The sequence below is a fragment of the Salmo trutta genome, chromosome 23 (genome assembly GCF_901001165.1).
Source record: "Salmo trutta chromosome 23, fSalTru1.1, whole genome shotgun sequence".
In the NCBI taxonomy this organism is placed as follows: domain Eukaryota; kingdom Metazoa; phylum Chordata; class Actinopteri; order Salmoniformes; family Salmonidae; genus Salmo; species Salmo trutta.
Window position 1 is genome coordinate 15,497,957 of NC_042979.1, and position 16,826 is coordinate 15,514,782.

A 16,826-nucleotide genomic window follows, 5' to 3' on the forward strand; every position below is an offset into this window, starting at 1 on the left:
AGCTGGCGCGACAGGCTCCCCATGCCTCAGCTGGGCTCTCCATGCCTCAGCCGGCTTGTCAGGCCCCCGCGCCTCAGCAGAAGCTATCGACCTGCTCCTGGTCTCCGGTATCGTACCTCTGGTTGGCGGCTGGAGCTGCGCATCAGGGAGGGGGTACTCTCGTATACTCCCTCTCTGGCGCTCAAGGTCGTCAGGCTGCTCATTATTATGCACACCTGTCACCATCGTTAAGCGCCTCATCACTCACCTGGACTCAATCACCTGCCTGATTACCTTCCCTATAACTGTCACTCCTTTTGGTTCTTTCCCTATGTGTTATTGACTCTGTGTTCATGTCTGTACGCTGCTCATGTTTCTTGTTTTGTCCATGTTCGTCTATTTATTGTTAAATTCACTCCCTGTACTTACTTCCCGACTCCCAGCATACACGTTACACAGTCTTGATTGGCTGATAGGATGGTCTAGAGCCCACTCCCTTACCCAGGTGAACAGTCATTGGTCTATTATAATCAGATCACATTGTGACATCATGATGTGGGCCAAAAATTCCATCCCATCTGAAAAGGCTGAAATTCTGTTTTCTTTTTCTTCTCCAAACGGCTTACACAAAGGGCATTATATGTAATCTTCACAATTTCAGAGTGTTATTTCGACCACATAGTGTGGAAATATCATTAAAAAAAAATGGAAAATCATGTTTTAATTGCACTGCCCCTTTAACCTCAAAACGGGGAGGACTGCTACTCTGCTCAGTCTCTCTACGAGCAGTTCCAGCTCCAGGGGAAGATGTTTAGTAATGAGAGGCGGATTATTTATTATATCTATCAGGGGGTGCCAGGCCCTGTAGTCAGGATGGTAGTGTGTGTGTGTGCCAGGTCTGGTCAGCCAGCGATGGCCTCCAGTGGAGCCTGACTGTAGCCTCCCTGTGGTTTTCCTCAGATGCTCTGTGAGCTCTATAGACTCTTCCCACAACCTGGTGCCATGAGTCTTGCAGCAATATGTGAGCTCCAACTCCCAGACACAGTCAGACTTCCCATCATAGAAGATATCTGACATGGGCAAAGGAGATTATTATTTTTAACCTGCTCATGTTTTTATATGATCCCCTGCATGCTCTTTCCTTATTCACAGTGCAATCTCTTCACTTTCATTTAACTTAGTTCTAGTGTCTGGAAACACCTTTTACACTAGATAACATTTTATATTATTTCCTCTTCCCATTGATATTTAATACTGCATTGTTGGGAAAGTAAGTATTTTCGCTGTACTGTTTTACACCTGTTATATCCTGTGCACGTGACAAATCGTATGTTTCCTCAATACATTTTGAGTAGATTCAACAAAGATGACCACCCTGGACCTTGCCATTACTCCTGATTTCAATACTATCTAATATGAGACAGTACCCAGACAGACCACTCCGCAGACACATCCTGGCTCCTAAGCCTCGTCACTGTATCACCCGTCCCCCATCACCTCAACACTCTGAGCTAAGGGAGGAAGGACACATCACTGGGTGAGGTTAATTACACCAGCATAATTATCTCCTCCTGTCACTAAGAGGACTTTGAGCTTGTTCACATTCTGTCTGTCTGAGCTGCTAGTTAGTGGAGGTCCACAGGAGGCTGTATCAGTAAAGGCCTATGGGTGTGAGGAGAGAATGTCCTCCAAATCCTGTCATTGAGCAGGGGGGAATAGTACACCAAAAGCCCTAAGAACTGAAGCCTAAAGCCCTTCAACCGGAGAATGACAGGAGAGGACAGAGTCACGGAAGGACTCCTGTTGTACTCTTGATGAATGGGATTAGATTTCAGATCACAACATGTGTCCTCTAAGTACCGTGTAATCAACTTGAATCCAACTGCCCCATTTTCAATAATGGAATTCATGATCACTTATGAGCCGAGTGGAATGAGCACAAGTAGTTAGTTACATATGTTCTGTTTGTTGTCTGGAGATTACTGGGTTTTATTCTACGATTCCCATCCATTTCATTTGTTGATTTATGTTTACTGCTCCATTTCATCCCCCTTGGCACACACTGGTTGAATCAACGTTGTTTCTACGTGTTTCTATTTCAATGAAATGATGTTGAACCAAGTGGAATAGATGTTGAATTGACATCTGTGCCCAGTGGGATGTGATTGCGCTCAGCTGCTTCTGCTCATCAATCTGGTGATAGATCATATGTCACTAGGCCTGAGAATGGAACCATTAAGAGCAAGGCAAGTAATGCAAGCACACAAACACCACACAAAGTTGTTCAGTATATCAGTTTGATAGTAACTCTTGATAAAATGGCAAGTCTAATGAACCATATCGCTCAACCGATATTTATGCCATGCACACAGTAATGAAGACCTCTCTCGCCCCCCCCATCTCTTTCTCTCTCACTCCCCCTCTCTAACTATAGTAATGGGAGTGCTCATGTCTAAGAAGCAGCAGGTGCAGAAATGCACCTCGGTCGTCTCTGCCTTTCAGCAGGGCATGAAGGAACGCGCTCCATCCACAACAAACCAGGGGGAAAGATCTGGAGAGGAAGGAGAGGGGCCGGCTGAATCCTTGCCACCACCAAGTCCAAAGGAGGAGGGGGAGCATGGGGAGGCAGACAGCAAAGTGGGACCCTCGGGGACCTCCCAGCAAGCTGCTGCTCCAGCTCCGGCTCCCACCAGGGACGAGTGTAAGGTCAACCAGGAGGCCTGGAATAGGTTACGGGATGGGAAGGGGGTGGAGCCTGAGGATCTGGACAAGACCGGCCATCAGCTCACCCCACCTGCATTTGTACGTCCCAAGAGAGATGCCAATGATGACCAGCCTGTAGAAATAGCACTGGGACAGAGAGAGCAGGTAAGGTATTGTTCAATAAAAGGTATACTTTGACTAAATCCACACTTTTTTTTTTGTTCTTTAAATCCCCGAATCTTGGGATTTTAAAGATGCGTGTGAGATTGTAAAGGAATTACCATGGCATCAGACTTATCTCCCATGCACTCCAGTTGAGTTGATGTTCTGACTGAAAAGAGACCTAAACAACTGTTAAGTATGGTGAGTCTATCATTTTCTCCCATGGGTGAAATGAGCATTTATAGATGAGCAAGGAAGCATTTCGTTGGACCATGTCTATCCCGTACATATGACTAATTAAACACACCAGCTATTTCCACTCCACCGTAAAAATGTTGTCTAAGTGCTCTTCATAGAGCGCGTGCTGTGGTGTGGGCGGGTACTCGGGCTGTCTCAGAGAGGAGGCCTTGGCCCTGCCTCACTACCCAGGGCCACCATAACTAATTGGGATCCTGAGGTGGTCAGGGATGGGGGCGGGGTTCAGCAGTGTACCAGATGACCAATCAGCTGGTTGGGGCTATTAGGAAGAGCACATTGTTATAAAAGGACTCTTAGAGAGGATTGTTATGCTTTCTATCACTAATGGTGCTCATCAGATATAACAAATTGAATAGAGAGTGGACTACTTGCAGTAATTAACAATTATATGTTACAATAATACGAGCTCCAGGGTCAGACTGGAGAGGAAAAGATAAAACATAAACGTTTGACTGAAACGGATGGCCATAGCAGCAACAAAACGCTGAATGGCATATGTTATTATAGCACTCCAAATCAGACCTAAATTAAACTGTTATATTTGGAGCTGTAGGATACTTCACATAAGAGTATAAAAAAAAATCATAATTAGTCATCAAGGAGTTACAAAAAATCTGCTATAATTGTGATATTGAAAAGCAGTTTCAGCCTCCTTCATGGTTGGGTAGAACCAATAGTCATTTCTCCGTTCCTATCAGCCTCTTCAGAATAATAAGAATCCTCCCACATAATGAGAAGACAAGCTAGTTAGAAACTACTGTTGCGTTACATCCGTTTCATAATGTGATGAGAGTGTAGACCACACTGTCTGTGGGATATAATTCATAGGTTTGAGTATTGAGCATGGAGGAGGTATGGTTCCTTCTGGCTATGGTCACCTGTCAGGGACCAGGTTTGACAAGGTCAGTCCAGATGACCATGATAGGTTAAAAAGGTAAATACCCAGACAGTGAATTGAATCTAACTTATTATTATTCTAATAACTGCCTGTGCTATAGTCAAACGTCCCACTATAATCATTTTCACTGTATTGACAGTCAAGTGTGTACCTCTTGTAAATCCAGTTCTGAGGGACAGACCTGAAATCAGAGGAGAAGACCAAGACTAAACTGATACTGCTAAAATGTCACTCCATACTTATTAAATTATTACGAAAGAAAACATTGCTGTCTAAGCTTTGAATACAAACTTAAATAAAATATTTGAGTACATTGCATAATCAGCAGACAATGGCATAATTATTTCTATTCGCTGTTTAATCAAGCCAATACCCAGCCAAGACTGTAACTTCAAGGAGAGGACCGCTTGCCTTCATCATTCAAAGCTGCTTTGTCTGAGAGTCTGTGTGTGAGTGACTTCAATTTCACAGACATACGGATGCATCTTTCAACATAGTTGATATGAAATACAACTCGATCCTCCTACGTAGGCATCAAACCCCAATGAGTTTTATGAATTGAGTATGCCCTTTAACCTAGTGACCTTAATTGCCTTTTCCTCCAGCCGGTCAATGATGAGATGTGCGAGGTGTGTGAGGTGTGGACGGCCAACGACCTGTTCCCCTGCAGGACCTGCACACGAGTCTTCCATGACGGCTGTCTGAGGGAGTTGGGCTACCTGCGCACCGAACTCCTGCAGGAGATGAGGGAGACGGCCCACACCGCGACAGGCTGGGGCTGCTACTACTGCGTGAGTCACTCAATCTGAACCTCCCATTGTCGATTCACATGGACCAACCACGATCCACAAAGTTGTTTTACATTTTTTGTATCTATTTTTTTTTAACCTTGAGTCATACCCGCCACTGTTAAAAAAGAAGAAAAAAATTGTTTTGTCACATTCACCGGACTGGCGCTGTGACATGTTATTTTACATGGTAGCCATAGTAATACAAATTAAGGTTAAGTGCCTTGCTCAAGGGCACAAACATATTTTTCACCTTGTCGGCTCGGGTATTTGAACCAGCAACCTTTCGGTTACTGGCCCAACGCTCTGACTACTAACTGTTAACAGCACACACTTTATGAACCTGAACACACCATGTCCCCAAATACTATGCAGCACAATTGACTTTTATCCTATCTGGCCCAAGATCAGTATTTGTATTTATGTCACCTTTATTTAACCAGGTAGGCTAGTTGAGAACAAGTTCTCATTTGCAACTACGACCTGGCCAAGATAAAGCACAGCAGTTTGACATATACAACAACAGAGTTACACATGGAATAAACAAAACATACAGTTAATAATACAGTAGAAAAAAAAGAAAACAAAGTCTATATACAGTGAGTGCAAATTAAGTAAAATAAGGGAGTTAAGGCAACAAATAGTCAGTCCATGGTGGCAAAATAATTACAATATTGCAATTAAACACGGGAATGGTAGATGTGCAGAAGATGAATGTGCAAGTAGAGATACTGGGGTGCAAGATAAATAATTACAGTATGGGGATGAGGTAGTTGGATGGGCTGTTTACAGATTGGCTATGTGCAGTGAGCTGCTCTGACAGCTGGTGCTTAAAGCTAAGGAGGGAGCTATGAGTCTCCAGCTTCAGTGATTTTTGCAGTTCGTTCCTGTCATTGGCAGCAGAGAACTGGAAGGAAAGGCGGCCAATGATGAATTGGCTTTGGGGGTGACCAGTGAGATATACCTGCTGGAGCGCGTGCTACGATTGGGGGCTGCTATGGTGACCAGTGAGCTGAGATAAGGTGGGGCTTTACCTAGCAGAGACTTGTAGATGACCTGGAGCCAGTGGGTTTGGCGACGAGTATGAAGCGAGGGCCAGCCAACGAGAGCGTATAGGTCGCAGTAGTGGGTAGTATATGGGGCTTTGGTGACAAAATGGATGGCACTGTGATAGACTGCATCCAATTTGTTGAGTAGAGTGTTGGAGGCTATTTTGTAAATGACATCGCTGAAGTCGAGGATCGGTAGGATGGTCAGTTTTACGAGGGTATGTTTGGCAGCATGAGTGAAGGATGCTTTGTTGCGAAATAGGAAGCCAATTTAATTTTTGATTGGAGATGCTTAATGTGAGTCTGGAAGGAGAGTTTAGTCTAACCAGACACCTAGGTATTTATAATTATCCACGGGCGGGCAGGTGCGGGCAATGATCGGTTGAAGAGCATGCATTTAGTATGGGTGAGAGGGAGAAAGTGAAGAGATGAAGAGTGATAGTAGAAGAGGGTGACAGTGAGGAAAAAGACACATTTTCATCTAAGAAGAGTTCAGCTCTACAATCAATGTGCTATCTAGAAGCTAAAAGTGGTTTTCGGCTGTCCTCATAGGAGAACCCTTTGAAGAACCCTTTTTGGTTCCAGGTAGAACCCTTTCCACAGAAAGGAGGTTGAGGTTCTACCTGGAACCAAAAAAGGTTATCCAATGGGGACAGCCAAAGAACCTTCATTGACGCTGCAGAAACAAATACTATTTATTTTATTGTCTAGTACAGCCATCCAAAATGTCTAGCTGTGTCCCCATTTGACATTTTAATTTCACAGCTTTGGTGTTGTGCCATTATCACCTCTCTTCTCATCCACAGGCTTTGACTGAAGTGGTTAGAGCTGGTGCTGCTGTCACTTATGACTAGACTTTTCCACTGTCAAGGGGACCAGAAAGTCACAGCAACAGTGTCCCTAAATTTTATTGTTATTGCTTAAGGGTCTTTGTAACATAAAGGGATTACTTTTAATATGTTATAATTTGATTCGGTGCACAAATCCCCAAAGTGCTCACGATAGAGTAACCTATTTAAACTTGTTTGGATTGTGGATTAACACATACAAAAAAAACACTCCAGGCGTTACTCGGGAGATGACAATATCATCAGAAATATCTAGGGCAAGTCATCCAATTTATTACTGTTGTTGTACTATATATACAAAAGTATGTGGACACCCCTTCAAATTAGTGGATTCGGCTATATCAGCCACACTCGTTCATGACGTGTATACAATCGAGCACACAGCCATGCAATCTCCATAGACAAACATTGGCAGTAGAATGGCCATACTGAAGAGCTCTGTGAATTTTAATGTGGCACAGTCATAGGATGTCACCTTTCGAAAAAGTAAGTTTGTCAAATTTCTTCCTGCTAGAGCTACCCCGGTCAACAGTAAGTGCTGTTCTTGTGAAGTGGAAACATCTAGGAGCAACAACAGCTCAGCCACGAAGTGTTAGGCCACACAATCTCACAGAATGGGACTGCTGAGTGCTGAAGCGTTTAAAAATCGTCTGTCCTCGGTTGCAACACTCACTACTGAGTTCCAAACTGCCTCTGGATCAACGTCAGCACAAGAACTGTTTGTTGGGAGCGTCATAACATGGGTTTCCATGGCCGAGCAGCCGCACACAAGCCTAAGATCACCATAAGCAATGCCAAGCGTTGGCTGGAGTGGTCATTGGACTCTGGAGCAGTGGAAACCACGTTCTGGAGTGATGAATCACGCTTCACCATCTGGCAATCCGACGGACTAATCTGGGTTTGGTGGATGCCAGGAGAACGCTACCTGCCCGAATGCATAGTGCCAACTGTAAAATTTGGTGGAGGAGGAATAATGGTCTGGGGCTGTTTTTCATGGTTTGGGCTAAACCCCTTAGTTCCAGTGAAGGGAGATCTTAATGCTACAGCATACAATGACATTCTAGACAATTCTTCTGTTCTTCCAACTTTGTGGCAACAGTTTCGGGAAGGCCATTCCTGTTTCAGCATGATAATGCCCCCATGTGCAAAGCAAGGTCCATACAGAAATGGTTTGAGATCGGTGTGGAAGAACATTACTGGCCTGCACAGAGCCCTGACCTCAACCCAATCGAACACCTTTGGGATGAATTGGAATGCTGACTGCGAGCCAGGCCTAATCGCCCAACATCAGTGCCCGACTTCACTAATGCTCTTGTGGCTGAATGTAAGCAAGTCCCCGCAGCAATGTTCAAACATCTAATGGAAATCCTTCCCAGAATAATGGAGGCTGTTATAGCAGCAAAGGGGGGTTAACTCCATATTAATGCCCATGATTTTGGAATAAGATGTTCGATGAGCAGGTGTCCACATACACTACATGAGAAAAAGTATGTTTACTATAGCTCCCTGAGGATTTCAAATGGGATTATTTTCAACATGGAACTGATCTTGAGCAATAGTTTAACAAACCTGCCAGAGAATACACATGCAAACAGTAGCCAAGAAAGTGGGTTGTGGTGTTTTAATTATACACCAAGTTCAACACATCCCACTATGTACAGATACAGAACTGATTTCGCTCTTTCGAACATGAAGTCAGCAGTCTCCCGGTGCTGAGGTGATTTGAGCATGGTGGATATTGAGTGAGAGTGAGTATGGTACACTGCCAGGCCCAGGAAACTGTCTCCCCATGCAGGCTAATCAATGCACTCACAATTATGGGATTATTTGTTGACTCGTATTGAATGCAGTGTGTTTACTCAATCCTCAGAAATACTAATGTTACCCAGCAGGCTGTCTCTAGCAGCCCCCAGATTTGATTCACCACCTCTTCATCCCCTTCTCTTCTGACGTTCTCCTGTTTGGACACCCCCTGTTACGATAATCTGGCAGGCAGAGTTTGGACTATTTAGCATATGTGTGATAAATAAACTCTCTAAAGCAGGTCATCCCAAACTGGGGTACGCGCAATGCCGTCGGGGGTACGCCAAATTAAAAAATATTGGCCTTTCACATTTTCAAACAGTAAATTTGTATATTTTCCAACGTGGCTGTACATTTGGGTGAGTTTTATTTTTGTATTTTTTTCTCGCCTGAGTAGCCTCGTTTCACTGCCCAAAATAAAATTGAACCATCTAGTGTTCAGCGAAATAACAACACAATGTCAAATGCAGGTAGCCTTGTCAAATAACTAACATCCAATCACATTAACCCTTACACTCTCGTGGGAATTCCACTAACAGTCCGTATGTAGCTGCTGCTCATTCCGTTTGCTCAAATTGATAAATGGTTCAAATAAAATAAGGCCCACATATGTGTCTATATGGACCAGCTCTACTGGTAGTACTGCTACTACCAGCAGTGCTACACCTGCACCTGTCAACGACACAAGTTGTTCTGCTTCCACAAGCACATCCAATGCTAGCATCAGTAATTGTACATTTGTTGTTAGCCCAGCTAGCATGGACACTGACAGTTGTGAATCTGATGCAGCCGAAGAGCTACTGCTCCCTTACCCGGGAAAGCACCGAACAACAGACAGGGACGTTGGACCATCAAAGGCACAAATATGATGAGAACTACATTGATTTGGGGTTCACTTATATTGGGAGTAGTACCTTTCCTCAGCCACAGTGTGTTTATATATGCAAAAGTACAATTTCACAACTCGATGAAACCTTCACTCTTGCGCAGACATTTAGAAACAAAACATGCCAATTTGAAAAATAAGCCACATTAGTTTTTTGAGCGAGAATTAAGACGACTTTTGAGTAGTAAGACATGTATAAAAGCAACATGTACCATTAGTAAGAAGGGGCTAGAAGCATCTTATATGGTGAGCTACTGAGTGTCTAGGACAGGCAAGCACCATACTATTGTGGAGGACTTAATTCTTCCTGCTGCCGCGGATATGGCTGGGAGGAAAAGGCCAATGCCTTCATCAAACACTGGTTCATGACGCATCAGTGACATGACAGGAGATGTTTTGAAACAATTACTGCTTCCCATACAAGCCAGTGAATTCTATGCGTTACAGCTGGATGAGTCAACAGACGTGGCGGGCCTGGCACAGCTCCTGGTATATGTCCGTTATGTTTATGGGGGGTCAATTAAGGAAGACATCCTCTTCTGCAAACCACTGGAAACCAGGACAACAGCAGAGGATATTTTTAAAGTACTGGACAGCTTTGTGACATCAAATTAATTAGCTTTTGTGACACCTAACCTAACCCTTTGTTCAAGCAAGGCCCCTGAATTCTTGTGTATTTTCTGCACTATGTAATGATATGTGCAGCAACCATGTAACGCTTTTACAACGTACAGAAGTGTGCTGGTTATCAAGGGGCAAAGTATTGACACTTTAAAAAAAAAAGAAGAATTTACTGACCATAATTTTAACTTGTCTGACCACTTGCATGATGATGAGTTTCTCACATGACTGGCCTATCTGGGTGATTTTAAAAAACATTCTCGCTGCATGATCTGAATCTAGAATTACAGGGACTCTCCGCAACTATATTCAATGTGCGGGACAGAATTGGGGCTATGATTTAAGAAGTTGGAGCTCTTCTCTGTCTGCATTAACAAGGACAACACACAGGTCTTTCCATCAATGTATGATTTTTTTTTTTTTGTATGCAAATGAACTCAAGCTTAAGAACAATATAAAATGTGATATAGCGAAGCACCTGAGTGAGTTGGGTGCGCAATTACGCAGGTACTTTCCCGAAAAGGATGACACAAACTGGATTCGTTATCCCTTTCATGCCCTGCCACCAGTCCACTTACCGATATCGGAACAAGAGAGCCTCATCAAATTGCAACAAGCGGTTCTGTGAAAATGGAATATTCTGGATTGGGCTGCGTTCAGAGTATTCTGCATTGGCAAATCGCGCTGTTAAGACACTGATGACCTTTGCAACCACGTACCTATGTAAGAGTGGATTCTCGGCCCTCACTAGCATGAAAATGATATAAGACTGGGACTCTCTCTAATACAACCCAACATTGCAGTTATGTCCATCCTTTCAAGCACACCCTTCTCATTAACCTGTTATTCAGAATGTTTGATGAACAAATAAGGTTTTATATGTAAGATGGTTAAATAAAGGGCAAAATTATTATTTGTGCCCTGGTCCTATAAGAGCTCTTTGTCACAAACTGCCTCGTGGGAAGTGACACTCATTCTTATGTTTAATACATGTATTGGGTGCGTGACAGGCTTACAATGATGGCAAAAAACATTTGAGAGTGCGCTGACCCTGGTGCTGTCGGGGGTACACAGCTGGAGGTTGAATGTTTGAAGGGGTACGGGACTATTAAAAAGTTTGGGAACCACTGCTCTAAAGAATACTCCTATCTTTCCCTAAGCTACTGTTTATTTGATTCCTTAAAGGGGCTAGTGAAAGCCCAAAGAGCACTGGACTCCATATCCTGTTTTCAAGCTCCATATTAGTACGTAAAGCTATAATCTAAATATATTTTGGTGGGTGACGCTACTGGAAATCAAATGGTTTGATATTCATGTGATCTCATAACCCTGGGTGACCCAGAGATTTCACCCATCATGGACAATTATCCAACCCAATTATTACCTTCTGTCCTCCAACTCCCTCCTCTCAACCTGCTCATCAGGGTTGAGAGCCTCCGCATCCATCACACACCTGCAGATAATTAACTTAAATTAAGTTTTAATGTGTTCGACCTGAGCTGCTCCCTCGCCAAGTTTTTAGCTTGAACAGCATGGTAGACAGAATCAGGTAGACATATGGTGCACATTCAGACTCATCACCTTTCTGGAGTGTAGTAAAATGGCTGCTAGGCTTATATTTTCCTATTACCGTGGTTGTTTATTTCAGGACAGTTTCTAAGAAGCGATACTATAAAACCATCTAATACACTTGACATACTTGATGATAATAATAGCTTCAGAGAAACTGCATAATAAGCACACCAAGGCTTTCTGGAACATGTATGACGCATGCTGAACTTAATGCGTTCAGACACACTGCACATTAATCCATTAGGGCACACACCATATATAATCTACCACAGAACACTTCAAATAATGATGGTACATGCGATTATACCGCATGCAGTGGGTCACACTTTGTGCTAGGGCTGGGCGGTATCCAGATTTTCATATCGTCATACCGTCCTTCTCTCATCCTGGGATTTATGGTATTACTGGCATAGTACACAATGGGGCACCAAAAACAACGCACAAAATCTGTCTATTACAAAATTTGCAGAAGTAATAGTGAATTTCCATGGAGGCTGCTAGCTAAATATTCTAATGAGCGCAAACATAAATAAGTGAATTGCAAAGGTCAACGTTTTACACATATAGGTAGGAGCTACCGAATTTTGAGTTTGGACATTTACAAGCTAATGTGAACAAGATCTATTGTGCAAATGAACAAAATTGATGCATGCTTGTCTTTTAGGAAGAACAGTACTGGCCCTGGAGCAGCATGTGTACATGCTCTGCCTGCTCTGCTCGGAGCAGAGGGACAAAACAGAGAGGAGGAAAAAAACGCAAGAAAATCATAGCAGTGGCAGCTGTACAGACTTCTCAAACACAGCAGAAGGAGAACACTATATGATGCCCCATCTCCTTATTAATTCAGCCACTTAGTTAACTAGCAAGTTAAACTTAGGGGAAGCGTTAACGCAAAATTATGATATTTGTTTTTCACAATGAAAAAATATAAAACCCATAAGGAATGGATCGAAATTCACAGAATTACTTCCTGGAGGAAAATTGGGGAGGGTGAAGGGTCATGCTTTTTCAATTTCAGTCAAGAGGAGGGATTAGTAAAAAAAATAGTTTTATCTAGTCCATGGGAGGGTCATGTAATTGATTGATTACATTTTTAGAATGAGCTTTGTTTGAATTACTATTTTGGGTATAGGGGAGGGTCACTTGTTTTTTTTCAAACTTTTAGGGAGGGTTTAGGTCATATATATTTTGGTCAAGGGAGGGCCATTTTCATTTTAGAGATGTCCAATTTTCTCCATGTAACCCTTATTATAAATAGCGTTCAATCCCTAAGATATCTTGCTGCATTTTGTAAACACAGATCTAAAATACTTCTTTTTTTAAAATTTTGCTAGGCATCAGACACATTTTGTGCTTCAGTTGCCTACTTTTTGTGGTGTAGCCTACTTTTCTCTGGTAAAATGCAAGATTAACTTTAAGCAAAACATTAGGAAATGTAGCTGGCTACATTATTTCTATGATAAACATTAGAAATATGATGGCCATGCGTCGATTTTGCAACAAAGACTTTGCTTTTTCATAGCGTTGCGCTTCTGTTGTCATCTGATGAAAATTAAGCTATTTTTCTGCCGAATGTGTTGCACTAATGTATTTTCTGTGAAGGAAAACTGTAGCTGCACGCCACTGATCACTCTATTGAATCAAAAACAACAGCCTTTCAATATAAAATGCAACCCCTGTCAATACACCGCTGGACTCACCTGCTCCCGCTTTCTCCTGTTGTGCTATTTTCTAACAAACATGACTGGCTCAGCTGTTGTGGGGAACTTCGGTAAGTTTTATCATGTGAAATGCAGACCGTGATCTGCTTTATTTCCTATCGTATTGCACAAGTTGACTGCAGGTATTAACTTAAAGAAGCTACAAATATAAAAATCTATTGAACGAAAAAAAACGTCTCAAAGGTATTGAAAAAAAACATCCTGAGGCTATTTCCAAATACCTCAGTATACGGTATCCCGCCCAAGCCTACTTTGTGCTGCTTTCCAGTACTCTCTACTTGACTTTACTTCAGATGCCAGTTTGTATCAGATCTCTCCCCATTTAACCGTGACATTTCCTTCCCACAGGACAATGTGAACCTGCTTCTGACTGAAGAGGAGATGTACAGCCTAATGGAAACCTTCAAGCAGTGCAAGATCATCCCTGGTCAGTCATACTGCTGAAGTTCTAGAGAACAATACATTTCATAGCTGACAGATCTCCATAAGCTAGGACAAGTATGCTTTATTTGGTACAGCACAGTTGACAGATGAATAGATCAGTACATGCATACAGGGCTGTTCTCATACAGCTCTTCAAGCATCTCTGAACCAACCCTCTGAGCGCGTTATGAGTTACTGAGTACAGAAAGGTGCCAAAAGCTCTCTGTTGTAATGTGCACATGCTCATAATAACAAAATGTCTCTATACAGGAATTATTGGTAAGTACCTGTTAATGTATGTATTTGTTAGCAATTGTCTGTTTACAGGTAGCTATAAAACTGCACACTATTTCAGCCTCGTTTCCTACTGTGTGAAGGGAAATCAACAAGAGGCATTTCACCTTTGTAAAATTAATCATAAACTAATTGTATTTTGGATCACTGCTTGTGGAGATTAACTTTGGTTCAATTGCTCTTGCTGTGTAGAGTCGTGCCTGGTGTCGGATGAGCTGCTGCAGTACCACCACTTTGTGTCCAAGCAACTGTTTGAGAAGGACCTGTCTGATGAGCAGGAAGAGGAGGTACTGGCTCAGTTCGCTGCCCTGGACCCAGAGAAGAGGGGCCAGATTGAGTGGTCTGACTTCCTATACCATGAGTCTCTGGGAGTGCTCAGGAAGTTCCGCACAGAGGTACCAGAACCCATGAAACACACACACACACTCACATACTCCAGATTCCCTTGTTCCAGTGTTAATTTTGTCAACAAAAATAGTGACTCAAATATTAGTCAAACACCTATTTTTCAGTGGCAATTGACGAGACCATAACTGTCTAAATGGGCCCAGAAACTATAACTAAACGCACATTATTTTATTTTCAGGTGTTTAAAACGAGACAAAATTAAATCTGACTACTAAGTGGACTAGACAAGAGTTTTTGGAGAGATTGAGAGCTTTTCAGTGATAAGCACAATTAATATTAGAAGCGCAGTTCTGTTCAGCAATGGGATGTACATGCCACACCTGGCACACAGCCTGCATCAGCTGGTGAACTGCAGGGGAGAAAGCGATGAGTGTGGGCATACAGGCTCCGGCTCCGCTCCGGGGAGTGTGGGCAGACAGGCTCCACTCCGGCTCCGCTCCGGGGAGTGTGGGCAGACGGGCTCCGCTCCGGGGAGTGTGGGCAGACGGGCTCCGCTCCGGGGAGTGTGGGCAGACGGGCTCCGCTCCGGGGAGTGTGGGCAGACGGGCTCCGCTCCGGGGAGTGTGGGCAGACGGGCTCCGCTCCGGGGAGTGTGGGCAGACGGGCTCCGCTCCGCTCCGGCTCCGCTCCGGGGAGTGTGGGCAGACGGGCTCCGCTCCGGGGAGTGTGGGCAGACGGGCTCCGCTCCGGGGAGTGTGGGCAGACGGGCTCCGCTCCGGGGAGTGTGGGCAGACGGGCTCCGCTCCGGGGAGTGTGGGCAGACGGGCTCCGCTCCGGGGAGTGTGGGCAGACGGGCTCCGCTCCGGGGAGTGTGGGCAGACGGGCTCCGCTCCGGGGAGTGTGGGCAGACGGGCTCCGCTCCGGGGAGTGTGGGCAGACGGGCTCCGCTCCGGGGAGTGTGGGCAGACGGGCTCCGCTCCGGGGAGTGTGGGCAGACGGGCTCCGCTCCGGCTCCCCTCCAGCTCCGCCGCACTCTCTTGCTTCCTTGTAGCTAACCAGTCACCACCAGCCTTCTAGTTAGCTACCCTTTGCCTGGTTAAGAAACACAAGCAGCTTTACGAAATTAAAAACAATAACAGCATTGCGTTTAATAGCAAAACAACAGTCTAGCTATGCCTTTATCTCCCTTGAGTGTAGAAAAGTAGAATGTCTTTGAAGTTATAGTCTCATTCAACCTTCCCACATTCCCCACTGCATTTCATAGCCAGGTTCTGTAGCCAAGTCTCCCTCTTTTCGTCAGAGAAAAAGGCTTGAATCTAGCCCTTACCTTTCAAAGATCTGACCGATAATACCGTGCATTGGTGGGCCGCATTTTACATTCATAGAGCACATAGCAGGCCATTCTAAACTAGGCTACTTGTGGACCGGACCGTTAACCATTTTAGGCTACATCTTGTTCAGTTATGTTACCTCATTAGCTAGCTATAGCTAACATGGGGTGTGTTCAGCAGGACGGAACATTTTGGAAAATTCAGATATAGAAATATGATCTGTAAAACCAACATGGCTCGCTGACGTGTTGCATAAGGAACAACGTTGGCTCTATTCATGGTATTTCTACCTGCAACATTCAACAACGTTTTGCAACTGGTAACATTACCAGAAATATTTGGTGGCACAGAAAAAAAGGAAAAGGGATAGCAAACAATTTATTGACCAATTTCCTTTTTCCACTACACTGACTTCGTAAATATTGTTATTTTGAGTTAATGTGGACCCAGTGACTCAGACTTGAGCAATTGGACCAGGACTTGAGCACTGGGACTCAGACTTCAGCCATAGGGACTTGTGACTATTGGGGAATCGGACTTGGACTGGGACTCGAGTACAGGGGACTTGGGACTCCCGATTTGGACATGACGTTTAGTGACTCAACTACATCACTGGGCGAAACCCCAATTGTTGCTGATTCATCTGTGGAACATTGACAACAATGGCAATGATGCGAGGTGCAACCCATACTACTTTGCCAATACTTTGCTGCACCATCTGGTGATTGTGCTGCTCTCTGTCTCTCTCTGTTTTATGTAATGAGTAATATCTATGTTGGCTGAATTAGGAATTTACATGGCCAGCTAATTCTTATATAAACTCAGCAAAAAAAGAAACGTCCTCTGAGACAAAGTTCCACAGACACGTGACTAACAAATTGAATAATGTGTCCCTGAACAAAGGCGGGGTCAAAATCAAAAGTAACAGTTAGTATCTGGTGTGGCCACCAGCTGCATTAAGTACTGCAGTGCATCTCCTCCTTCTTGCTGTGAGATGTTACCCTACTCTTCCACCAAGGCACCCGCAAGTTCCCGGACATTTCTGAGGGGAATGGCCCTCAGTCCTGTCTGGTCCAGCGATGGTGGGTTTGTGCCCATAGGCGACGTTGTTGCCGGTGATGTCTGGTGAGGCCTACAAGCCT

General features: G+C 44.0%; 1 protein-coding gene across 3 annotated transcripts in view; it reads left to right on the top strand.

Moving 5' to 3' along the window:
- LOC115159479 (PHD finger protein 24) overlaps nt 1-16,826 on the top strand; it is a 38,259-nt gene that overhangs the window by 16,048 nt on the left and 5,385 nt on the right. For all 3 annotated transcript variants that reach the window (XM_029709231.1, XM_029709230.1, XM_029709232.1), the window contains exons 2-5: nt 2,414-2,847; nt 4,606-4,791; nt 13,637-13,715; nt 14,198-14,400. In XM_029709231.1, the coding sequence (XP_029565091.1) occupies nt 2,416-2,847; nt 4,606-4,791; nt 13,637-13,715; nt 14,198-14,400 (900 nt within the window). In that variant the 5' untranslated portion in view covers nt 2,414-2,415. The remainder of the gene's footprint in view (nt 1-2,413; nt 2,848-4,605; nt 4,792-13,636; nt 13,716-14,197; nt 14,401-16,826) is intronic.